At 36.7% G+C, this 26,005-nt stretch overlaps 2 protein-coding genes across 2 annotated transcripts; one reads left to right on the top strand and one right to left on the bottom strand.

The window, feature by feature from the left end:
* Window positions 1-19,607: 19,607 nt before the first annotated feature.
* LOC137833279 (PKS-NRPS hybrid synthetase cheA-like) lies at window positions 19,608-23,304 on the top strand. Its single transcript, XM_068641639.1, has 4 exons — window positions 19,608-19,688; window positions 19,763-20,397; window positions 22,025-22,460; window positions 22,765-23,304. The coding sequence occupies exons 1-4, from the start codon at window positions 19,608-19,610 to the stop codon at window positions 23,302-23,304; spliced, it is 1,692 nt and encodes a 563-aa protein (XP_068497740.1).
* Window positions 23,305-23,322: 18 nt separating this feature from the next.
* LOC137833278 (protein MAIN-LIKE 2-like) lies at window positions 23,323-24,030 on the bottom strand. Its single transcript, XM_068641637.1, has 3 exons — window positions 23,908-24,030; window positions 23,435-23,812; window positions 23,323-23,340 (listed from the first exon to the last, which is right to left on the bottom strand). The coding sequence occupies exons 1-3, from the start codon at window positions 24,028-24,030 to the stop codon at window positions 23,323-23,325; spliced, it is 519 nt and encodes a 172-aa protein (XP_068497738.1).
* Window positions 24,031-26,005: the final 1,975 nt, after the last annotated feature.

Here is a 26,005-nt window from a genome sequence, read left to right as displayed (position 1 = left end):
TCTTAGTGTTGTTGTTGTTAGAAAAGATGGCTTTAAACTAGAGGGGGGTGAATTGTTTAAAGGGGTTTTCGCAAACTTTTCAAAGCTAGAATGAACTTATTTCAGAAACCAATTGATTCAGCAATTCAGTTAGCCAAAACAGCAAGCAAAACTGTAATACTAGAAAAAACAATCGGTTGTTTCTTCGAAACAATCGGTTGTTTATACCAGCAAACAACAAACAAACTGAATTTAAAGAGTTAGGGATAGAGAGATTGTACACAGTTTTTTATACTGGTTCACTCCAAACTAGAGCTACATCAAGTCTTCTCAGAAACCCTGAGGATATCCACTAAGCAATCACCACTTGATCACTTACACCACAACCTATAGAATGACCTTGAACACCTCAAGAAACACACTCTCCTTGGCTAACACTAAGATTGCTGATCTTGAACACCTCAAGAACACACAGCCAATCTCAGCAAAAACACACAAACGAATTGTTCAGCAGTTTACAAAGATTACACTTGTTACAGATGAATATCTGAAATCAATACAAGCAGAATCCTATTCAGCACCTTGATCAATCTCTCAACTCTTAAGCAATCTCAAAACTCTTTTAAAAACTCTTCTTGTCAAAAACTATGTTTCAAGATTCTTAAAATATAAAAACAGTTTTTCAGAATATATCTAAGAATATAGTTTGTTATCAAATCTTAACAAACTCTTAATTGCATTTAAAACAGATTGGTCAAAGCATTTAATGACTGGAGCGTTTTCAGTTAAAGCATTTAAAGCTCAGTCAAAGAAAACAGTTTTTCTGTTATGGTTTTCAAACAAACAATCGATTGTTTCCTCGAATCAATCGGTTGTTTTGTTACTTAACAAAATTCACCATTCAAAAACAGTTTTCAAACTTTCTCAAAACACCTAAGTGTAAACAATCGGTTGTTTCGACAAAACAATCGGTTGTTTCAACTTAGTTTGAAAAACATTTTGCTTTGATAAATTTGAGATGCTAATTGCTTTGAGATTTAATCTAAGGGTTGATTACAACATTGAACTACCCCAGGACAAAGCTAAAACCAGCACAGCAGCATCAAGAAAAGCAAAGGCTTCATCATCCTTCAAAGGATTGGATTCTTCAAAACATTGAACACCACATGGTTCAACAGTTGTGCTGGACCAAAGGAAGTGTGTGTCTTGAGGGGATCAAGGTCACTTCTTTGATTGTGTTGTAAGTAATCTAGGGTTGATTGCTTAGTGGATTCCCCAGTGGTTTCTGGGAAGACTGGATGTAGCTCTTGGTTTAGAGTGAACCAGGATAAACCTCTGTGTGCATTCTCTCTATCCTTAATCTCTTTAAATTTAGTTTTAATATTTGTGAACTGGTATAAACAACCGATTGTTTTTCTGGTGCTGTGCTTATTTGCTTTGTGTTTTGGCAAACTGATTTCTTTATCAATTGTTTCTCGAAGTAATTTCATTCTTGACTTAAAAGTTTGCGAAAACTCTCTTTAAACCATTCACCCCCCCTCCTCTCCTCTAGTTTAAAGCCATACATTCTAACAATTGGCATCAAGAGCTTGGTTCTTGAAATTTATTCAAGTGTGATCCTAAAACTGATTTTTAATTACTGATAGACTACCTTTTGGGGAAGGTGCTTCAATCAACATACCACCTCTGTTTTGTGGTTTGAACTACCAATTTTGGAAAGTTAGAATGAAAATCTTTGTAGAATCACTTGACAAAGGTATTTGGGATGCAATTGAAAATGGTCTGTTTGTCCCAAAATTTGAAAAAGATGGATCTTCCATTGAAAAGTCTTGGTCTCAATGGACTGATTCTGAAAGTAAGAAGGCCAAATTTGATTGCATTGCTAAAAACATAATAACCTCTGCTTTGAATTCATATGAGTTTTTCAGGGTCTCTCAATGCAAATCAACAAAGGAAATGTGGAACACCTTGGAGGTAACTCATGAAGGTACAAATGAGGTGAAGAGAGCTAGGAAGCATACTCTAATCCAAGAGTATGAAATGTTCAGAATGCTCAAGGGTGAAACAATTGCTGAAGTGCATAAAAGATTCACTCACATCATCAATCATCTCATGAGCCTTGACAAGACCTTTGAAAAGGAAGATCTAAACATCAAGATTTTGAAATGTCTTGATAGAGCATGGCAACCTAAGGTAACTGCAAATCTGAATCTAAATATCTAACATCATTGAGTATGGCTTCTTTGTTTGGCAAGCTTAGGGAACATGAGTTAGAGATGAATCGACTCAATGTTCAAGAAAGCGAAGACAAGCATGTATGGAGTATTGCCTTAAAAGCTGTCAAGAAGATAGGCAAACAAGAATCCAGCGATGATAGTGATGAAGAGAACCTTAGCTTGCTATCCAGAAAGTTTAGCAAATTCTTTAAGAGGAACCGCAACAAGGACAACAACAAAGATAGGTATGGAAACAAGAAATCCAATGATTTTAATTCCAATAACTATACTTGTTTTGGTTGTGGTGAGCAAGGGCACATAAAGGCAGATTGCCCCAACAAAGAAAGCAAGGAGAAAAAGCCTAGCTACAAGGAAAAGAAGGGCAAGACAAAAAGAGCCTACATAGCTTGGGATGAGAATGAGGTATCCTCATCAAGTTCATCATAAAGTGAAGAAGAAAGAGTAAACATCTGTTTGATTGCTGAAGGAGATGATGAATCTTGCAGCTCAAGTGAAGTAAGTTCTTGTGCTTCTTTAAATGAACAAAATTATAGTGAATTGCTTCAAGCTTTTCAAGAAACTCACGATGAAGCTAATTGATTGGTTCTTTCAAACAACCGATTGAAAGAACTTGACAGCTGGCTGGAAAAGAGAGTGAAGGCACTTGAAGAAGAGCTGGAAAAATCTAAAAAGGATTTTAAAAATCTTGAAACACATGTCAAAAACTCTTCTTGCAAGTGTGACACTCTCATTTGCGAAAATTGTGAAAACCATGAAAAGAAAGTGCTCTATCTTGTTAATACTGTGGATAAGCTTCCGAAAGGAAAATCTAACTTTGAGAGTGTCTTGGCATCTCAAAACTGTGGTTTTGGAAAAGTTGGTTTAGGTTTTAATCCACAAAACAAACAAGATAAGTTTTCAAAAAAAAAATTCAAGAAAGTCAGTAAAACAACTGATTGTTAAGTCGAAACAACCAGTTGTTACATGCTTTTACTGCATGAAAAAGGGCCATTCGGTTAGATTTTGCAAAATAAGAAAGTTTTTTGTTCTCATGGGCTTCATGAAATGGATTCCTAAAGAATGTGAGGTTTCAAATGAGAAAAAGAAATCAAATGGACCCACATTTGTAAAGGGACCAAATCTTGTTGTTTGAACTCATGTTTGTGCAGGAAATCTAAAAGAAGTGTGAGGGACTGAGTCATCTGATCAAGTTCTTGGAAGAAAAAGACTAACATTGAAGCTGAATCAATGTTCTGTATCTATCCAAAGGCTCTCAATAATCAAAAGAGGCTTATTGATCACAAAGCATATGACTCATTGAAAGAACATCATAAAGGATAAGACCTTTCTTATCTTTATCTTTAATTCCTGTTCAAGTTCATATTCATGCTTAAACATCTTTTTTAAAATGTTCAAATTCATCTACTTTGAATTCTTTCTGCTAATGATTAAAAAATCAAAATCAGTTTTACTGCTGCAGAAAAACAACCGATTGTTTCCTCGAAACAACCGATTGTTTTGTGTCTGACAGCACTGTGAAGAAATCAATTTAATTTCTATTTTGAATTTTTGTCTGTTGCAGATCACATTAAAAAAGAATCCTTGGTCAATGAACCTGTGTTGAAAGTTGATCACGTTCAGAAAGAAGTTACAACAGTCATAAAGGAATATATTCCACAATCTTGAAAATTTAAGAGCTTTTATGACTAGTCAAAGATTACATGTGATTGTCTTCTTTTTATGACGTTTTCTGTGCAGGGCTTGGTCAAGTCTTTTCTCTCTGAAAATCTGGTACCCACTCACGTCATTGAATGTTATGTGATTCTATTTTTGCTTTAAAATATGTTGCAGCTGATCTCTTTCACAAGAACAACCAATTGAGCCATCTCTTGCAACATCTCTTGCTCCTCTTGTGTGAGTTTTTCTCTGCTCCTTTTCTGCCATCATGGAATCAACTCCTTCCACCTCAAAGAGAGTTAAAACCAGAGCAATAAGGTCTAGAGGAAGATTAGAAGGATGGTTTTCTGGAGATAATGATCTTATTGAAATGTATAGGTTTGAGACTAGCACAAAGGTGATAAACAACCCCAAAGTTGTTTTCGTTGATTGGCTGAAAAGCCAAAAGCTAGATAATGTGAGGAAGCTGCTTAAAGATCAATCTCTCAGAAAGTTCTTGGAGATGAAGGGGAACATCTACCCAGATTTGATTAGAGTGTTCTACACAAATCTCAAATTTGAGGGAAACAACCTTGTCTCTCATGTGAAGGGTATACATATGGAGATCACCTATGATGTGTGGACTGCAGTGGCGGGTCTGAAGTATTCTGGCCTCAAAATCAACAAGGGGAACCTTGGTTTAGTGGAGGATTTCAACAAAGTCCAATACTACAAGAGTTGTTTCAAAAATCAAAATGCTTAAGTAAGGACTTGTTCGGTTGGAGGCTTGAGGCTTGATGAAAGGTTGTTGGCCCTTGTTGTGACTTGGATTCTAACTCCAAGGGGGAGCAATCATTCTGTTCTTACTGAGGAAGACCTTGTGTATATCTACTGCATAATGAAGAAGATCATAATCAATTGGATCCACATCATCAAGGAACACATGCAAAAGGCAATGAGGTTAAGTGACTATCACTATCCATATGCTATTTTGATTTCTAAATTTTTGCTGTATTTCGAAGTGAATCTGGAAGATGAAACATCTGAGTTGGTTAAGTCAACTCCAAAGATGAACAATGGCTCTCTCAGCAAAATGGGATTCACCAAAATAGGTGGCAAATGGATAAGCAAAGATGGTGACCATGGTGCCTCATCAAGTGTTGTTGCTGATCTTGATGAAGAAGAACATGTTGCTGATATGGATTTTCAACATGAAGATCATCCTGAAACAAATCAAGATGTTGGACCCAGTGCTGGAAATCAGGAAGATGGAATGCCAACCATGTCTTCTTTTGAGAGATACATGGTCAATAGGCTTGATGGATTTGCAGAGAATCAAAGAAATCTCCATGATCTGTGTGTAAGCAACTTCCAGAGCTTTGATAACAGGTTCAACAGCATGGATTCACGCTTCATGACATTGGATGAACAGATTGAAGTTGTTCAGAATCAGATTTTTGATCTACAATATGCCAAAGATGATTAAAGAAGAAAAACAACCAGTTGATGTCACGGAACAACCGATTGATTTTATGGCTTGTATCAGTTTTTTTCTGTTTTTCTGCATCTGTTTTTTAATTTTGTTTTATCAAGAACAATTATCTTTATATCTCTTCTTTTTTGTCTATTTGTGAAGACAAATAGGGGGATATTTATGTTGTGTGTTGTTTTCGTTTTTAAATTCTGAAAAACAGTTTATGGTTGTTTAAAGAAAGCCTTATAGGTTTTTCTATGCTCTGATATACTATTTTTGTTCTAACCCTATATCAGTAGTGCTTTGCTTAAACTGTGTGTTGCAGGAACTGCTTCAGATTCAATCAAATCCAACACAAGCAATCAGGGATTTGTCTTCATCAAATAGGGGGAGATTGTTGAACCAAGTGTAGTCAAGCTTTGAAGAATCCAAAACCCTTTGAAGGTTGATGAAAGGCTGGATATTCTTGTTGTTGTTGAGTTGTCTTTTAGATAGGATCTGGGGTAGATTTCATGTATAATCCACTCTTGATTGAATCCAAAGCATAAGCATTCTCAATCCTTTTAAAAGAAAAGTGTTTTTCAAACTAAGTGAAAAACAACATGTTGTTTTGTCGAAACAACCGATTGTTTTATACTTAGGTGTTTTTAGAAAGGTTGAAAACTGTTTTCAACGGTTGACTTGCTGTCAAACCAAAACAACCGATTGATTCGTGGAAACAACTGATTGATTCGTGGAAACAACCGATTGTTTGTTTTGTGACCATAACAAAAAACTGTTATGTGCTTTGACTGAGCATTAAATTATTTTCTAACTGTTTACGCTCCAGTTTTTAATGCTTTGACCAATCTTTAAATGCAATTAATAGTTTGATAAGATTATGCAACAAACAACTTTGTTTTAAATACAGAAAAACAGATTTGTGTTTTTCAACTGATTTGAGATTTTGAAAAGTTGAGAATTGCTTAGAGATTGCATTGATCAAAGAGTGTGAGATAGGATTTTCATCTTGTATTCATTTCATATTTGTTCTGTAACAAGTTTTATCCTTTGTATCTTTTGAAAAAACTTTTTGTGTATTGTTGAGAAGTGTTGTGTGTTCTTGAGGGGATCAAGATCAGCATTCTTAGTGTTGTTGTGCTGGACCAAAGGAAGTGTGTGTCTTGAGGGGATCAAGGTCACTTCTTTGATTGTGTTGTAAGTAATCTAGGGTTGATTGCTTAGTGGATTCCCCAGTGGTTTCTGGGAAGACTGGATGTAGCTCTGGGTTTAGAGTGAACCAGTATAAACCTCTGTGTGCATTCTCTCTATCCTTAATCTCTTTAAATTCAGTTTTAATATTTGTGAACTGGTATAAACAACCGATTGTTTATGCGAAACAACCGATTGTTTTTCTGGTGTTATGCTTATTTGCTTTGTGTTTTGGCAAACTGATTTCTTTATCAACTGTTTCTCGAAGTAATTTCATTCTTGACTTAAAAGTTTGCGAAAACCCTCTTTAAACCATTCACCCCCCCCCCCCTCTCGTTTAAAGCCATACATTCTAACAACCATATCAGAGGAGATGACCGTCCACCATCGTACCGACTTCCATTCTTTTTTACGATCTTAGCTTCTATGGAATTTGAGGGGAGTAACCCATATGTTAGGTATCGAATATAAGATGTCATCCAGCAATCTGTTGAGGTGACTTGCATAACCAAAGAGTTGCTCTCCTCAGGTATTTCCTACACACTCACCCGTGGTGCTTTCAAAGTCTCTTGAATGATCGATCGGTGTCTGCCCCCTTTGTTGGAGCTTGCGAGTTTGGATAACAAGTCCGCACGAGAATTTTGTTCCCTGGGAACATGGATGAGTTCAATGGCAGAGAACACTTCTTTCAAAATTTTGACATACCTGAGGTAAGAGGCCAAGTGCGAGTCTTTATCTTGATATTCTCTGGATACTTGCCCTGTTACGAGTAATGAATCACTTTTTTGCTAGCAACAAACGAGTTCCCAACTCCTTTTCTAATAGCATGCCTGCTATAAGGACCTCGTTTTCGGCTTGATTATTGCTTGCTTTAAATGCAAATCGAAGGGATTTCTTGATAAGAACATCGTTCGGTACTTCCAGGATGACGCCATGATGTGAGTTGATTTTAGATGATTCCATTTTTGGACATGACACTTTACTTAGGATTGAGATTTTTATCAATTATATGGTGAGAACCCAAAGAAGATCCCCACTGGACACGAACTTAACCAAGTGGTTAAGTGTGAATGTTCACTTCTAGAGGGCAAAAGAAAAATACAAGTATATGGTGATTGATGATGAAGGGCAGAAATTAAATGAACATGGAAGGAAACAAAAGAGCATGATAGAAACCAAATTGACAATGGAGGAAAAACAAGAACATAAGAACACAAAGATACATGGAGTAATGGGAAAATGGAAAAAGATGAACGAAGGAATTGCTTATGAGATGGAAGAGAGGTGGTCACGCCACCTAGAGTGTGGTCTTCCTCCAAGATAAGTGAGATGACCGCCACTTGAAAACTCTCCAATCACTCAAGATGAGACCTAATGCTAAGAGGAAAAAAGCCTCACAAACATCTCACACAATTTGAAACTTTTCTATTCAAATTTAACATGTAAATACATGGAGTAAGGCACCCTATTTATAGGAATGGGTGCCTTGGAAAACAAGAGGAGCAAGGATAGGATGGTAAATGTGTGAGGGGCTGCCTTTAGGGTTTGAATGTCAAAAACACACCCTAGGCTTAATGTTCTAGAAACTAGGTCAACTTTCCTTCTTAAAGGGCTAGAAACAAGCTAAAATGATAACTACACCCCATATATGCTAAAGGCACCTTATTCTAGCCTATCTTGCTATTTGGAACCCAAAAGTTTGAGCCCAATTTATTTACAACTTGTTTTATTCTTAAGAAGACTAGCATAAAGAACATTAGATGCTCTGGTCTTTGTCCATTTCTCCTTTTGGTGAGGTCTTCACTTGAAAGTGGAGATGACTTCTCATAGTGTGAATGGTAATTTGCATCCTTGGTCATCTCCTTGTTGGCTTGGTTTGTAGCATGCCCCCTAGGTTTGAGAGAATTCGACCTTGAATTTAGAACTCCTGTGGTAACAAAGTTAGTTTGTTCACATATAAGATAATGCAGGGTGTGGGAGGTGAAACAAACTTATGTTCTTTGAGCTTGAGGAGTTCAAAAGGGCAAGCTCTTCTTACAGGCCATGTTGGGAAAGAATATTTGGGGATGAAAGGGCTTGGTGATAAAAATCCTCTTAAAAGGTGAGAACCTTTAGGAGTTGTTTGATGTTCATCCAAAATTTCTTTGTCCAAGATGTCAAGTAATTAGACTTATTTGATAATGAAAAAGATAAGGAAGAAGGACACCTTGGAGGTGCAGTTTGTAGCATGGCACGAGTCAACATGATTGATTTAGTTGTGTGAGATGATATGTCGTGACTCAGTTTATCTTTTCTTTCTTTCTCTTTTTTCATTTTCTCTTTTGTTTTTCATTTTTATTTGGTCCTCGTGAACTTCTTTGGGAGAGAGGAGTTTTAAGATAATCTTGTGCCCTTGGAAGTTAAAAGAAATGTGATTAGTTAGGCCATCATGTAGAACTTGTCTATCATATTGTCAAGGCCTTCCCAAAAGAATGTGTTGCTTCCATTGACACAACATCACATAAAACCTCATCTTTATATTTTCCTATAGCAAAAGTTATGAGGAATTTTTTATTAACCATGATTTCCCTCTCTTTAATAAGCCATTGGAGCTTGTAGGGCTTTGCATGAGAGATGGTGGATAACCCAAGTTTTTCCACCACTCTTGTACTTGCAACATTTGTGCAACTACCCTCATCCACAATTAAGGAACACAATTTGTTTTTGATAAGGCACTTTGTGTGAAAAATGTTTTCCCTTTGACTTTCATCAAAAGGTTTTTGAATATCACCAAGCATGCGCCTTATCACTAACAAGTCTCCCTCACATGGTAGCTCACTCTTCCTCACTTTGGCTTCTTGAAGAGGTAGGGGACCTAGACCTTAGAGAGTTATGATCACTCATGACACCCCCTCTTTAACCATCATATTTCTCTTAGAAGGACAATTGGTTGCAATATGCCCAAAACCTAGACACTTAAAACATTTTTGACTTGAGGTTTTGGTGGGTGACTTAGGTGTAGAAGAAGAGGGTTTAGAATTTCAAGGATTGTAAGTGGAATCTTTCACAAAATTTGAAGTAAAAAGGTTTTTGAAAAAACTTTGTTTTTGTCTTTCCAAGATGATTTGTAGAAGCCATCATTATGAGTGGTTTTGAAATGAGTTTTCGTTGACAGTTGAGATTCAACCTTGATGGCTAGGTGAACCAAATTTTCTTATGAGGAATACTCATAAAGTTCTACCACATATTGGATTTCTCTTCTTAAACCACATACAAATCTAGCTATTTTAGACTCATCACTTTCATGCATGTCAATTTGAGTTAAAGTAGTTTCAAGATCTTTAAAGTAGTCATTTACACTTATAGGTCCTTGTTGAAGTCGTTGGAGCTTCAACAAGAGTTCCTTCCTATAGTGAGGAGGAACAAACCACGCGTGCATGCATAATTTTAAATCGTCCCAAGAGATCACGGTTGGCCTCTTGTTTAGCCCAATGTCCATTACAACTTTGTGCCACATTGCATGGCATAATCTAAAAACCCTATGGAAGCTAACCTAACTTTTTGGTCTTCTTGGACCTTATACACATTGAAAATTTGTTCTACTTTAGATTCTCATCCTAGATATATATTGGGATCACATTCCCAATTAAGACTTGGCAATTTAATAAAAGGGAAAGAGGGCTTGGATGGTTGGTGTGGGTGGCGCCTTTCAATATATTGGTGCATTCTCCACTCTTGCTCTTCCTCTTGGCTACCATAATGGGATTAACTCCTTGAGGTTCTTCTTTTCTCCAACTTCCTTCCTCTTGGTTGTCTTGTTTGTGCCATTTCAAGCCTTTGCAATCTCTCCACTAAGTGTTGCATCTATTCATCCTTTTGGGCCAAAGACCTGATGTGATTCCACTAGCCATATAGAGAATGATTCTTGACATTCTTAGGAATCACCTTGAGTTGGACATTATAGAGGCACTTTTCTTAGAGTTGGATCATTGTTCTAAGACAAGAACTCACCAAAAACTAGTACCAAATCCCAAACTCATTTGGATGTTCCACATATTGTCAAATTGAACCAACAAAAAGAGGTAAAACTAAGAAGCAACCGAACAGAATTGAATAAGAACACATTTGAACCGAACAAAGTGAAATTAAAAAGGCAAGAACAGCAAATAGGTGCTGGAAAAAACAGAATAGTCGAACCAAACAACAAGACAACAAGCTAGAACAAAGAATTAACAAAGAAGAAAGGAAGGATAGAAGAATTGCTCATGAAGATGGAAGGATGATGGATGATCTCGCCACTAGAAGTGTGGAATGCTCCTAGATGAGAGTGCTGTCGCCACTTGAGGACTCCATGGATCCATCAAGATAAGACTAGAGAAGAAGGCTCAAAAGCTCTCCAATGATCACTCAAAATTTGAGTAGAGTTTTCTTAGATTAATTCCAATCTGAATTTTACAAAGGAAGCACCTCTATTTATAGCCTAAGGTGCTGAAAAATAGGTGGGAAATTTCAAATAAACTCATTTGAAATTCCCACCAAAAACAAGTCACATGGGAGGTGTGACCTTTTTCTACTATGACACCTCCCAAAAACTACACCTACACCACTCTCCTAAGTCACATGGGTAATGTGACTTTATTTTACATTTTCACACTCCTTTATTTAATAACCACACCTCCTAAAACTATACAAGAGTATTTCAAAGCTTGGCCTTGCCCCTCATGGGATGGACTTGGGCTCTTTGGGCTTTGGCCTTCTTGGGCTTGGGCTTTGGGCTTGGGCCTCATCTTTATTTTATGTCTTTTTAATTTTGAGAAGACTAGAAGGAAGAACTTCAAATGTGAGGGTGGATGTCCTCTTCCTCCATTAATAAAAGCCTCCTTTATTTGATTCTCATCATACTCCTCGAGTTGGAGAGAATTCGTCCACGAATTCTGAATCCCTGCATATAACAAAGTCAGTTTAGTTTTACAATTAAAAGTGGAAGAAAAATGTAAACATGACTTAGCATTTGTAAATAATGGGATTTCAGAAAAGGAGGTTCTATAAATCGACCAAGTTGGAAAAATTTGTTTGGGAATGATGTGATGTTTTGGAAAAAGACCTCTTAAATGGTGACAACCATTAGGAGGTATGAACAAATTATCCCTAACAGTTTTTAACCAAGATGGTGGTGAAATAGGAACCTTGGGTAATGAAAAAGATAAGGAAGGAAAACACCTTGGAGGTGAAAGGATTAGATCCATGTCAACTTGGCCTTCTTTGTCTTTTTCTTTTTTACTTGTGGTAGGTGGGTGAGGTAGGTCTTGTTTTACCTTTTTTATCATTAAGATTTGCTTTTGTGGACAATGAAGAGCTATGTGCCCAAAACCTAAACATTTAAAACATTTGATATTTGAAGGTTGGGTAGGTGACTTAGGATTAGAAGGATTTGTAGTAGAAACTTTCTTTGGAAACATGGTTTGTTTGGAAAAATTGGAAGGACAATTTTGAGTAGACATTTTGTTGGCATCCTTCCTAGAAGAGTTGTAGAAATTATAATCATGAGTATTTTTGAAAGTTGTTTTCAAAAGATAGGATTCTACCTTGATGGCTTGGCGAAACACTTTCTTTAAAGAAGAGTACTCATTTAATTCTACAATTTCTCTAATATCTCTTCTCAAACCACGTACAAACCATTTTAGCTTTGACTCTTCATTAGCATGCATATTCATTTTAGTCAAAGTTGTTTCAAAATCTTTAATGTATTCTTCTACCATCCTATGTCCTTGAGGAAGCCTTTGGAACTTCAACAAGTGTTCCTTCCTAGAAGGAGGAACAAACCTCGCGCGCATACACTCTTTCAAAGCATTCCAAGAAACCACGGGAGGTTTCTTGCGATATATAATGTCCATTACAATTTTATGCCACCATTCTTTGGCATAGCCCAAAAAGGATGAAGAAACTATCCTAAGTTTATCGTCATCTTGGACCTTATACACATGAAAATAATGGTCAACCTTAGTCTCCCAATCTAAATACTCATTAGGATCACTATCACCATTAAAACTAGGAACTTTTTTACAAGCAATGTTGAACACTTGGTGATATCTTTGGTCACGGTTATAGCTCTCTTCATGAGAATGATGGTGATGCCACCTTCTTCTATGTTCTTCTTCACCAAGGGCTGAAACTTTGGAAGGAGAATGCTGCTTGTAATATGCACCACTTGAATAGCCAGCCATTTTGCAAATGAAAAACAGCAAACTCACAAAAACAGCAAACAAGTTAAGAAACAAAATTAGCAAAAACAGTGAGCTTGGCAATGAAATTGCCGAAATGAATTGAGGCAGAAAATAGGTCACTCTCAAAGAAATAATGTCCTTGCACCAATCTGATCTTGAGGTCTTGGAATCCTCAAATGAAAGATGTCAAAGCAAGCACACCAATCTCAAAAGCAACCACCACAAAACCAATGAAACAATAAAGACAAACAAGAAAAGGTATAAGCAAGGAAAGGTAATTGCAAAAGGAAAACTATATGTAAGACAAACTCACAGATTAAGGAATGAAAGACAAGCAAGAAAATAAAGAACTCAATGAGGAAAGAAGGCACACCAAAAGAGTCCTAGAGAAAAGTACTAGAGTAGATTTAAGAAACAAAAACAGAACTACAAGAAAAAGTGTTGTATGCAAACTGTGCTATGTTTACAGATTTAACTGGAACGATTGAAAGAGAACCGGAATGTGAAAAATTAACCACAGAAACTTCAATGTATCAACTCAATAATGCCACTGGAACAAACTAAAAACAGTAAGCCAATTGAGAGAAATAAATTTTTCAAAATTGCTGCCCAATTACCGTCTTTTTTTCGGCAGTAATGTACACTTTTCGTATTTTATTTATCATTTTTTGTGTACTTGGAATTTTTTTGTACTTCTTTTTGCTATGCTTTTGTAACACTCTGAAGAATGTAAATCCAAATTTTCACAAATTTTCCAGTGAGTAAATCAATTGCAATAAAGAAAAACAGTAAGCACTTTTTTTTTCAGAAACAGAGGAATCCTAATAGGAATGAAAAAAACAGAATGATGAACTAGCAAAGACATAATGGAAAATGATGTATAGGAACTTGTATAGGTCTAGAATACAAGCATGAACTCAAACTAAAACATAAAATGCTCAAAGGATCAATATCAATTCAGAAAATTATATGACACCAAAGCAGGAAACAATCAAAAACAATAAAAGTACTACTAGAAGTAATGACAATTATGGAATAACATGACTAAGACAAAACTTGACATGATTCAAAAAGGAAAATACTCAAACATATGATAGGCAAAAGAATTAAAACAGCAAGTAAACTCAAAATAAGCCTAAAACAGAAACTTAAATTGCAAGAAAATTAAAAAAGCTCTTGAAATAAAGTGCTACACAACTCAACAATTAAACAAGAACACACCTAAACTCATGATACCACATGATGTGAATCCACTAGCCATATAGAGAATGATTCTTGACATTCTTAGGAATCACCTTGAGTTGGACATTATAGAGGCACTTTTCTTAGAGTTGGATCATTGTTCTAAGACAAGAACTCACCAAAAACTAGTACCAAATCCCAAACTCATTTGGATGTTCCACATATTGTCAAATTGAACCAACAAAAAGAGGTAAAACTAAGAAGCAACCGAACAGAATTGAATAAGAACACATTTGAACCGAACAAAGTGAAATTAAAAAGGCAAGAACAGCAAATAGGTGCTGGAAAAAACAGAATAGCCGAACCAAACAACAAGACAACAAGCTAGAACAAAGAATTAACAAAGAAGAAAGGAAGGAGAGAAGAATTGCTCATGAAGATGGAAGGATGATGGATGATCTCGCCACTAGAAGTGTGGAATGCTCCTAGATGAGAGTGCTGCCGCCACTTGAGGACTCCATGGATCCATCAAGATAAGACTAGAGAAGAAGGCTCAAAAGCTCTCCAATGATCACTCAAAATTTGAGTAGAGTTTTCTTAGATTAATTCCAATCTGAATTTTACAAAGGAAGCACCTCTATTTATAGCCTAAGGTGCTGAAAAATAGGTGGGAAATTTCAAATAAACTCATTTGAAATTCCCACCAAAAACAAGTCACATGGGAGGTGTGACCTTTTTCTACTATGACACCTCCCAAAAACTACACCTACACCACTCTCCTAAGTCACATGGGTAATGTGACTTTATTTTACATTTTCACACTCCTTTATTTAATAACCACACCTCCTAAAACTATACAAGAGTATTTCAAAGCTTGGCCTTGCCCCTCATGGGATGGACTTGGGCTCTTTGGGCTTTGGCCTTCTTGGGCTTGGGCTTTGGGCTTGGGCCTCATCTTTATTTTATGTCTTTTTAATTTTGAGAAGACTAGAAGGAAGAACTTCAAATGTGAGGGTGGATGTCCTCTTCCTCCATTAATAAAAGCCTCCTTTATTTGATTCTCATCAAGACCTCTTAGCTTCTGCAAGCTCTCCTAAAAGAAAAGCCTTTTGGGGAGATTGTGGCTTGGAGGATTCCCCGAAAGATAAATGAGCCATAAAAATTGCACAAAGATAACAAACAATTAGTGAAAAACAAGTTAATAACTCTCTTCTCACTTGCGTCACTCTTTTGTGTAGCAAAGAAGAGAATTGAACAAAGCACTCAAAAAAAAATTTCTCTCAACAAAGATCTATCTTGGTGTTGCAAGCTCTCAAATGAAAAGGGACAAAGCCCTTAACACTTGATCTCAAAAGAACCACAACAAAACTAAAGAATTTTAAAAGACAAACAAGAAAAGCTCAAAACAAATAAGCTAAATCAAGTTGGTTTATGGAAATAAGATGTCCATAATTTTTATCATGCATATTTTCATTTACCTCCAATTATCACAAAAAGTTTGGGATTCAAATTAAATGAACACTTGAAAACTATGTTTGGAGCTTAAATCTCTTCTAGAGGGTAAAGGAAAAATACAAGTATATGGTGATTGATGATGAAGGGCAGAAATTAAATGAACATGGAAGGAAACAAAAGAGCATGATAGAAACCGAATTGACAATATAGGAAAAACAAGAACATAAGAACACAAATATACATGGAGTAATGGAAAAATGGAAAAAGATGAAGGAAGGAATTGCTTATGAGATGGAAGAGAGGTGATCACACCACTTGGAGTGTGGTCTTCCTTCAAGATAAGTGAGATGGTCGCCACTTGAGAACTCTCCAATCACTCAAGATGAGACCTAATGCTAAAAGGATATAAGCCTCACAAACACCTCACACAATTTGTGCAGAGTAACTTTTCTATTCAAATTCAACATGTAAATACATGGACTAAGGCACCCTATTTAAATGAATGGGTGCCTTGGAAAACAAGATGAGCAAGGATAAGATGGTAAATGTGTGAGGGGCGCCTTTAGGGTTTGACTGTCAAAAACGCACCCTAGGCTTAATTTTCTAGAAACTAGGTCAACTTTCCTTCTTAAAGGGCTAGAAACAAGTTAAAATGATAACTACACCCCCTATTGTGCTAAAGGCACCTTATTCTAGCCTATCTTGCTATTTGGACCATTAAAGTGGGCCCCATTTATTTACAACTTATTTTATTCTTAAGAAGACTAGCAAAAAGAACATTAGAGATGCTCTGGTCTTTGTCCATTTCTTCCTCTTGTGAGGTCTTCACTTGAAAGGGGAGATGACTTCTCATAGTGTGAAAGGTGATTTGCACCCTTGGTCATCTCCTTGTTGGCTTGTCTTGTATCACATCTGCCCCGCTTCCTTACAGGTCTGAGGAACTGTCAATGGAAAGGACCCACAGGCAGTCATCGGGATCGGATTTGGATTCTCTGGGGCAAGCTTAGTGAAAAAAATTGCGTATACATGCCCCTTTATCGGCCCATGCAACTCATAATGTATATCAAACTCTGATAATTCCACAGCCTATCAGACCATTCTCATTGCAATATCCGGATTTTGGAGTACCTTCTGAATAGGGAGGTTGGTCATGACTATTACCGTGAAGATCTGAAAATAGTGTTGCAGCCGCCGAGCTGTGAAGACCACCGCAAAAGATGCCTTTTCAATAGCTAAGTAGCAGGTCTCTGCACCCTATAGCACCTTGCTAATAAAATATATGGGCTCTGAGCTTGGCCATCCTCTTGTAAGATGACCGAGCTTATAACTCAGTCGGTGAGTGAGAAATACAAACGTATTAGGAGCCCTGGTGCAGGCTTGTGGGGTATGGGTAGCCTAGACAAATACTCTTTTAACTTGGCAAATGCCTCTTCGTATTCCTGAGTCCATGTGAAACGATCATTCTCTTTTAGGCATTGGAAATACAGGTACCCTTTATCGTCGTTGTCCAAGAGAAAGCGAGAGTGAGTAGTCATGCACCCAGTTAATCTTTGTACTTCCTTTATGTTTTTCAGACTCCTCATTTCCATGATGAGTGAACATTTTTCTGGGTTGGCCTCGACTCCCCTTTCAGATAGCAAAAAATCGAGGAACTTTTCCGCTCTGACCCCGAATACACACTTTTCAGGATTGAGTTTCAAGTTGTGAACTCCTACCGTGGCAAACAACTCCTCCAAAATATTTATATGGTCATCCACCTTTACTGATGTCACCACCATGTCGTCTACATAGGCTTGGACATTCCATCCGAGCATGGGTAGTAGAATTTTGTCCATTAGCCTCTGTTAGGTCACCCCCAGCATTCTTTGGACTGAAAGGCACGACCTTGTAGCAATAGCTGGTTTTCTTATTATGAAGGTTGTTTTGCTTTCATCACCTGGATGTATCCGAATTTGGTGGTACTCGGAAAAGGCGTCCAGAAAACTTAGCAAACCACACCCCGAGGCATTGTCCACCAAGGAATCTATATTCGGTAATGGGTAGGGATCTTTGGGGCAAACCTTATTAAAGTTGGTGAAATCCACGCACATTCTCCACTTCTCACTTGCCTTCTTTACCAGGACCACATTGGTCAACCATTCGAGGTATTGAATTTCCCTTATGTGGCTAGCTGTGAGGAGCTTTTGCGTTTTCTCACGGATGACGAGGCACTTTTCCTCATTGAACTTTCTCCTCCTCCTCCTTGTTTGGCGTTGGGAGTCGAACTAAAAAGTCGCAGTAACGATTTAAATAGTTTTTCAAGGACCCGTCCTCCCTTTGTATGACATCAAACAGATCGAGTAGTCGGGGCGGTCGACTTTGTTGGCCGAGAACTGCTCTTTGAAGATTCACAAAAACTGTTGGAACAACGTTATATGTCCATCCAGGATGCTCCTGAACCAAAGGAGGGTCATTCCCGTGAACGTTCCCTTGAGCATCTTGCAACGAAAAACATTTGAGTTGCCTGATATGATCATTTGGGCCCTATGCCTTTAAGTGATTCTCAAGGTCCTCCACTCCTGAGAAAGGAGTCATCTTCGGGGTAAGAAAATGCGGAGGGATGGCCTTGCACATTATTTTCCCGAAGAAAGGCTGAGGGTCATCCCTTGAGGACGGATCCGGAGAGCAAACTCAAACACTTTGTCGTTGATGTCTGTGCATAGTCCTTCGCATCTCTTCATTAGCCTTCTGTAGCTCCTCATTTACCCGCACAGTTTCCTCCATCATCTTTCAAGATGCTTCTACTTCTCTTAGGAGATGATCTTGGTGGGCTCGGGCTTCCTCTCTTTACCGCTCTTGTTCAACTCGGGCCTCATCCCTCAGTTGCGCCTACTCGACTCGTGCTTCCTCTCTAAGGCAATCACGTTTGACATGAGCCTCCTCTCAGAGACGCTCTTGCTCGATTTGTGCTTCTTCTCGAAGGCGATCTTGCTCCCTACGATGATCCTCAATAGCTTGTTGGAGGACTCTCGTCGTCTCCATAATTTGTTGCAACATGGGGACCTCGTCTTCGTCGGCCACCATAGCTCCTTGCCTCGTGTTTCTCATCTCGTGCGCTGGTGTGGATGAACTCGTGTTGGTATCTAGTGGGATCAGTTTTACCTGCCCTACGGTGGGCAGCAAATGTTCTTGTTGGTTGACCTGGGTTGGACTGTAGCAGTGGTTGTTATCTCCCTCTATCTTTGTTGTGGATTCCAACGGAGGGTGCTCTACCTGTTGATTACACTCTGATGATCAAGTCAGTGAGAGCACTTATATATTATAATGTAGTGTAAATAGCATAGAGTCAATTTACTTGATAGTTAGGGTCTTAGGGCCCCTTTATAGTAGTCGTCAAGCATTGATAACTGCGTATGTTATCTGTTAATATTTTCCCTTATATTTCGGGATTGTATCTGTTGCAGAGTATCGTCTATGACTGGTCTCTTTTCTTTCTTCTCCTTCCAACAACTAACTCAAATTAGATAAAATCTTCTTTTGGTGTTTGGGTCGTGTCAAAAATGAGAAGTGGACGCTTTTTTAGAGACACTAGCCTTATCATGTTTGGGTTTAGGCTTATTCTTCCTGCATCCCCACGTTTTTCTTCCTGCACCCCCACAATTTTAAAAATTCCAACATTAACCTTGACCTATAATTTAAAAAGGGGCACCGTTCTGCATTTCCACTGTCACTGATCATCTTTATCCTTGAGTATCAACTGTTGTGGAGGGTCTTCGTAATTGTTGGGAGCAAGTTGGAGGAGTACGCAACGTTGTCGAAGTGTTGTTTGGGTTATAGAGGTAAGAGTTAAGTTTTTTTTTATGAGCACGGTGGTTATGGAGATTTCGAGATTACCGGATATCGGGATTCGGTAATATATTCTGGATTCATGAATCGGAATTAATTAAATTGTGTGTTCCGGATGAGGGGTGTTCCGGAAGGTAAAATGTCATAAATTGTTGTTTTCCAGATTGTTGAATCCGGAAGCCTAAATTGCATTACGGATTGGTGGATCCAGAATTGTTTTTTGTGTTATGGATTCCTGAATCCAGAATGCATCACTTGCATTATGGATTTATGAATCCAGAATATTTTTTTTGTGTTATGGATTCCTGAATCCAAAGTGGTCTTTTTGAATTATGGATTGTTGGATCCGGAATGATTTTTTTGACTTATGGATTCATGGATTCGGAATGCAATAATTTTGTTTCATTTTTTTTTATTTGTAAAAGCATGGACAGTAGTGAAGAATTTGAACAAGAATTATATGATGGGGTGGATGTGTGGGATGATGATACGTTTACTACAGATGAGGTAAAGTTAAGTTTGTAAAGTATGCTTATGTTGTTTGTTAATTAGTAAATAATTTGTTATGATAACTTTTGTAGGTATCTCGTACTCGAGATGAGCTCCTAAAGTGGGTTAGAAAAGTTGCGTTTCACTTTGGTTTTGTTATTGTGATATTGAGATCGGATACTTCAACTGGCCAACGAAGAAGGAAAACATTTGTATTATTAGGTTGTGAGAGAGGAGATAAATATATACGATATAAGAAGGATTTACAGGTTACTGAGAGTGGAACTAGGAAATGTGGTTGTCCTTTCAGATTACGAGGGTATCCAGTAAAGAGTGGTGAAGGATGGATATTGAAATTAATTTGTGGGTCTCATAATCATGAGTTGGCAAATACATTGGTTGGTCATCCATATGCTGGTAGGTTCACATGTAGTGAGAAATCAATGCTTATGGACATGACAGACAGTTCGGTGAATCCTAGAAATATTTTGCTGACAATGAAAGAGCATAATGAGAAAAATGTGAGCACAATAAAGCAAGTTTATAATGCACGATATATGTACAAATCAGTACGAGGTGATAGAACTGAAATGCAACAATTGATGATGTTACTTGAGCGTGATATGTATGTCCATTGGTCTAGGTTTGAAGAAGGGACGAATGTGTTGAAGATGGTTGCTGCCCCTTCAAGACATGTGTTTGATGAAGACTTTTATGTACAATTCTTGTATATTTTAGTTTTGCCTTAAGTGTGTCTTAGGTAGTGTTTAGAGGTTGTTTAAGAGTGGGCTTTTTGCTGAGTAACTCACCTTCTAACCACTGGCCATGTGATAAGAACAAGCATAAGGTTTCTTAAACTGTTTTTCACATATTTTACAAAAAACACGTTTACTGCATAAAAATAAATCTGTTCTTTTCTAATTAAACAGATTCATTTTTAAACTGATGCCTTGGCTAAGTCTTGTGAAAATTAGATTGTGTGCATCAAACTTTTTGACTAAGTCTTCTACCTTTCAAAACGACTGTGTTTTGAATAGTTAAGCTTTTTCTGTTTTCGTTTTGAAAAATAAATCTGTTCATCTGTAAATGAATAGATTCTTTTTGACTCTGGTGCCATGTCTAGCTTAAACGGTTTTCAATTTTGTCCCTGCACCAGAATGGCCGACTAAGTCTCCTCACATAACAAATTCTCTAACTGCTTTTGAAAATAAATCTGTTCATTTTATTTTCAATCTGTTCATTTTATAACAGCTTTAACTGTTTTTCAAAAATCTGTTATAAGTTGGTTTTCTATAAAATGAAAACTTGTTTCTGAGTTTCAAAAACGATCATACAGTTGTAAAAACAAGTTTTGCATCAGAGAATTGAGGATTTACAAAGAATTAGCATTTGTTCTTAAAAGATTTCGAAAATCACAAAGTGTTTGTTCTTATTTGGTTCCAAAAGCTTGGTGAGAGGTGTTGCTACTGTTCTAGCAATCTGTTCTACTGGTTTAAGGCAGATTTCTGCATCCTCAATCAGGTGTAGTCGTTTCACATTTCTTTTCTTGTAAAAGTTTGGTTGTACACTCTTCTTGATAGGGTTTCTTGAAGAGTGTGTGTGTGCTGAAATAGGGTTTTTCAGCAAGTGTACCTAAGTTCTTGTAGGGTTCAAGAACAGTGGGATTTGTGTTTGTTTGAATTGTGATTTAGTGAATTTCACCTTGGTTTAGGTGAAAACTGGATGTAGCTCAGTTGAGTGAACCAGTATAATTGCCTTGTGTTCATTCTCCCTTAATCTCTGCACTTAAATTTCTGCATAACTGTTAAATTGTCAAGAAATAAATATGTTCAATCAATAATAAATCTGTTCTTTCTGGGTTTGTGACATACTGTTCTTAATTTCTGGAAAACTGTTTGATTTTAAGAAGAACATAAATAACCTGTTAAAAAGCCACTGAAACAGATTGATTGTGATAGGTTACTCAAGTAATTGTCAAGCTATCAATTGAACCTTAATCACTTGCTTAAAATTGAAGCTTGTTGTTTTGTGACTCACTGTTCTTTCTTCATTATATCAGTGTGGGTATCTGGAAAAGCAATTTGCATAATCTTGTGATTAACTTGACTGTATAAACGTTTTTCAAACACAAACAGTGCCAAAATAAATCTGTTCAATTTCAAATAAATCGATTTATTTTTTGTACATTGTGATAAATACTGATTCTGCGAGAAACATTTAAAAGATCAATTCACCCCCCTCTTGAACTTTGGCACTATTAAACCCAACAGAATGTTGTGCAAGATTTATTTTGGAACACACCCTGATTCAGTGAAGCTATTGAATGCCTTTAACATTGTATTGATGATGGACAGTACGTATAAAACTAATAGGTATAGGATGCCCTTGTTTGAAGTTGTTGGTGTAACCTCAACAGGATTGACCTTCAGTGCTGCATTTATGTTACTCGCATCAGAACGTCATCATAACTTTGTATGGGCCCTTGAGAAGCTGAAAGGTTTGTTTTTGAGATTTGATTCATACCCGAAGGTTGTGGTTAGTGATAGAGATATTGTTCTAATGAATGCAATAAATGTTGTGTTTCCCGAAGCTGCTAATTTGTTATGTCGTTTTCACATTGATAAAAATATTAAAGCAAAATGTAAAATGATTGTTCATCCAAAAGAGGCATGGGATCAAGTGATGGAATCTTGGGGAGCAATTGTTGATTGTGAAAATGTAGAGTCTTATGAACATCGTGTGGAGGCATTTAATGTTGTTTGTTCATCATGGCCTATATTTACTGAATATGTGATTAGTACTTGGTTAAATCCACATAAAAGAAAAGTTTGTTCAGGCTTGGACAGATAAATTCATGCACTTAGGCAACACGACAAGTAACAGGGTTGAGGCTGCACATTGGAGTTTAAAGAGGATCCTTGAGACGTCAATGGGGGACTTATGCTTTTGTTGGGATTCCATTAATAAGATGATCATCTTGCAACATAATGCAATTAAATCTTCATTTGAAAAGAGTTTGCATGTAGTGAGTCATGTCTTCAATGTAACAAGATATAAGAAATTGGTTGGCTTCGTATCGAAATATGCCTTGTAGTATATTGCAGAAGAGAGTGATCGAGTTGAATATGTTGGTTTAGATAAATCTCGTTGTGGGTGCACCATTAGATCTACTTATGGCCTTCCTTGTGCTTGTGAATTGGCTTCCTTTGGTGTGGGTAGCATACCATTGCAGTCAGTGCATCTCATTTGGACACGATTAAGCTTTTTAGATATTTCAAGTGATGATACTTCAGCAGAGTTGTCCATCCAACAAGAGTGGGTTGTCATCATGAATCGGTTCAATGAGGTTGACATGGTTGGTAAGATTAACATCAAAGCCAAATTACGTGAGATTGTCTATCCAGATAAGACATCTTTATGTCCACCAAGGGAGAAAGTCAAAACAAAAGGTGCACTAAAAGGGCGTCAGAGTAAATTTGGTAGATCAACAAAGCGAATTCCTTCTTACTTTGAACATGTTGATGCCATTCTTTCACAACATGATAGTTCATCTAGTTTGAAATGTAGCAAGGGATTTATTTCGGAGACTCCTCCGACCAAATCAATACCAATGCTACAACAATTCATACACTAACCGACATAGCACTCTTATCTACAAAGATGGTGCAACCTACTAGGTGTAGCAAATATGTCCGTGCAGCCATAGTCCATTGTCTCCTGGTACATGCGTCCTCATACATCTCCCTCAACCAGCCTAGACGCACATGTCCACCCCGACAATGACGAGTCTCAGTAGATGCTACTCCCCGATCTACACAAAGTGAATCAACAAGCAAATCGGTCGTCGTAGCTACATCCATGCTCGGATACGTGTAGAATTGTCCCATAATTGGGAGGTGCAACAAATTCGACACATCATCCAATGTGATGGTCAACTCACCTACAGACAGATGAAAGGAATTTGTCTTTGGGTGCCACCTTTCTACAAAGGCACACAACCGTCCTTTGTCTATCGTGTCATAGCTTGCCCCAACAAGTGCAGCTAAACCTAACAACTCCACTGTAGGTAGTATCCGAGGATGAGGAGCACCCATCTTATTCATTTTTCGGCCATGAGACACCAATTTTAACTCTCCTCGATCCTAATTTAACCAACCTAAATCATATACAATTTAATGAACGAAAGTCGTATCAAATTAACAATGAACAAGTATCATATTACAACATATTTACTTACCACACCATTCCATAATTGCATGGCCACATGGTCTTCATAACCTGTCAACAGTGTCCCATCCCGTGGACCTCTAGGATAACCTTCACCTTCTATTTCAGGTGCGTCTTCATCCTCCACCTCCATTTAGGGTTCAACTTCTTCAGGTTCAACATCAACATCTTTTGCATCTTCATGTTCAACATGTTCTTCATCTTCATTAACATGTCTTCTTCTTCTTCTAACAGAGGTTGTGGGACGTAGACGATCACCTTGTGAACCTCCTCCCCTAGTCTTCACCATTTCTATTCAATTACACCATTCAAGTTAAACCAAATTACAAACTAATGAATGAGTACATACTAACACAACCCCACAACTCCTCTAGTTTGATATAATATAATTCTACTTTACTAATTTGAGCCAAGACAAACATGAAATACATGAAATAGCAGCAAATTAGTATTCCGGAACCATAAGTCCAGAACACTACCGAATCCACAAATCTGGAATACTACCGGATCCACAAATCCAGAACACTACCGGATCCACAAATATGAAATTCTACCGGATTCTATGATTTGGGAAGTGAAAAAAGGTTTACGGAAACAAGAATCCATGACAAAAACGGATGTGCAAATCCGAAAACATAAAACTTTACTTACCTTTATCAACAACACTCTAAATCACAAGAGAGATGTGTGAGATTTGGAAGGAGAATGACCTTTGAAAGTGTTGCGTCGCTGCTATCAACAATCCAAGGAAGACGACGCTGCCTGCACGCACAAACGGCACCCATTTCCAGTTTTTAGGGTTTTATTAGGTTAAGGGTAATTTTGGGATTTTAAAAATTAATAAGGATAATTTTGTCTTTGTATAAGAGTGTGAGAGTGCAGGAAGAAAGTGCCTTAGGTCAATTTCTAGAATTACAGTATGCTCAAGAAGTAGCCCCTAACTGTTGGGCCAATGTCCAAATGTTTAGACTATGTACCTGGTATACTCTAATTATCGATCAAAACAAATATTATTATTTATAATTTTATTATTATTTTATAAATAAATTTTAAAAAAATTATTATTCTAATATTTATATTATTATTATTATTTTAATATTTATATTATTAATATTAATATTTTTTATTATTATAATTATGTAAATGTATTTATATTATTATTATTTATTTTATTATTATTATAATTATTTATTTTTATTAATACGATACACATCATGCACATATCATTTTCGGTTAAAAATACCACTGCTGATGTAGCTTTCAATTCTTTGCATATATATGAGGAGAATATTTTAAGGGTTATACTGATAATTTTTAATACAATCACATTATAATTTTTAATATTATAATTTTACTATATTTTATATTATTTAATTTTAAATTTATTATTTTTTATCTATAATTATTTTTAATCTATCACATAAAAAATTATATATATTATCAAATTATATTTTCTATATTGTAATTCATCTGCATGTTTGCACACCTTTAAATCTACTGTTTCCACGCCTTTAAATCTATATATTTGTCTTGAACCGAACAAACCGAACATTAATAATTTAATACTTCCATTGTCAACAATAGATACGTTGATCCAAAAAACACAGGATTAATGAAAAATTGTTAACAACCACTATTCACAATCATATTATTGAACCTTGACAAAAAATTATTTAGTGTGTCATTCAAAAGCAATTATATATTTAGATCAGATCTACTCTTATCAATGTGACATCATCCTTTATGAATGCGACATTAAACATTATTTAATGTGAAAAGTAATAATCTGAATTAGATCTTCCCTTATCAACCTATCATATTCAATTAATGCAAAATAAGACATTGTTAACCATTCCTATATATGGCCACATTTATTAAACTTCTGTCAAATATTTTCTAATCAACCAAAATATCTTCTTAGTTCTCTTTTCCCTTTTAAATTTGTTACATCATGGATCTGACCCGATGTTTGGTCATTTATGAGTCGTTTTCTTATCTATTTATCTAACGTTATGAGGGAGCATAAATCAAGGGATTTCAATCAATTAGCCTAAATCACTCAATTAAGACATAATAATGACTAAAGGTGGAGAGGTTACAATTCAATC

This window comes from Phaseolus vulgaris, chromosome 6 (assembly GCF_000499845.2).
Source record: "Phaseolus vulgaris cultivar G19833 chromosome 6, P. vulgaris v2.0, whole genome shotgun sequence".
Classification (NCBI taxonomy): Eukaryota; Viridiplantae; Streptophyta; class Magnoliopsida; order Fabales; family Fabaceae; genus Phaseolus; species Phaseolus vulgaris.
The sequence above is the reverse complement of the archived record's forward strand: the minus strand, read 5'-3'. Positions and strand labels throughout refer to the sequence as shown.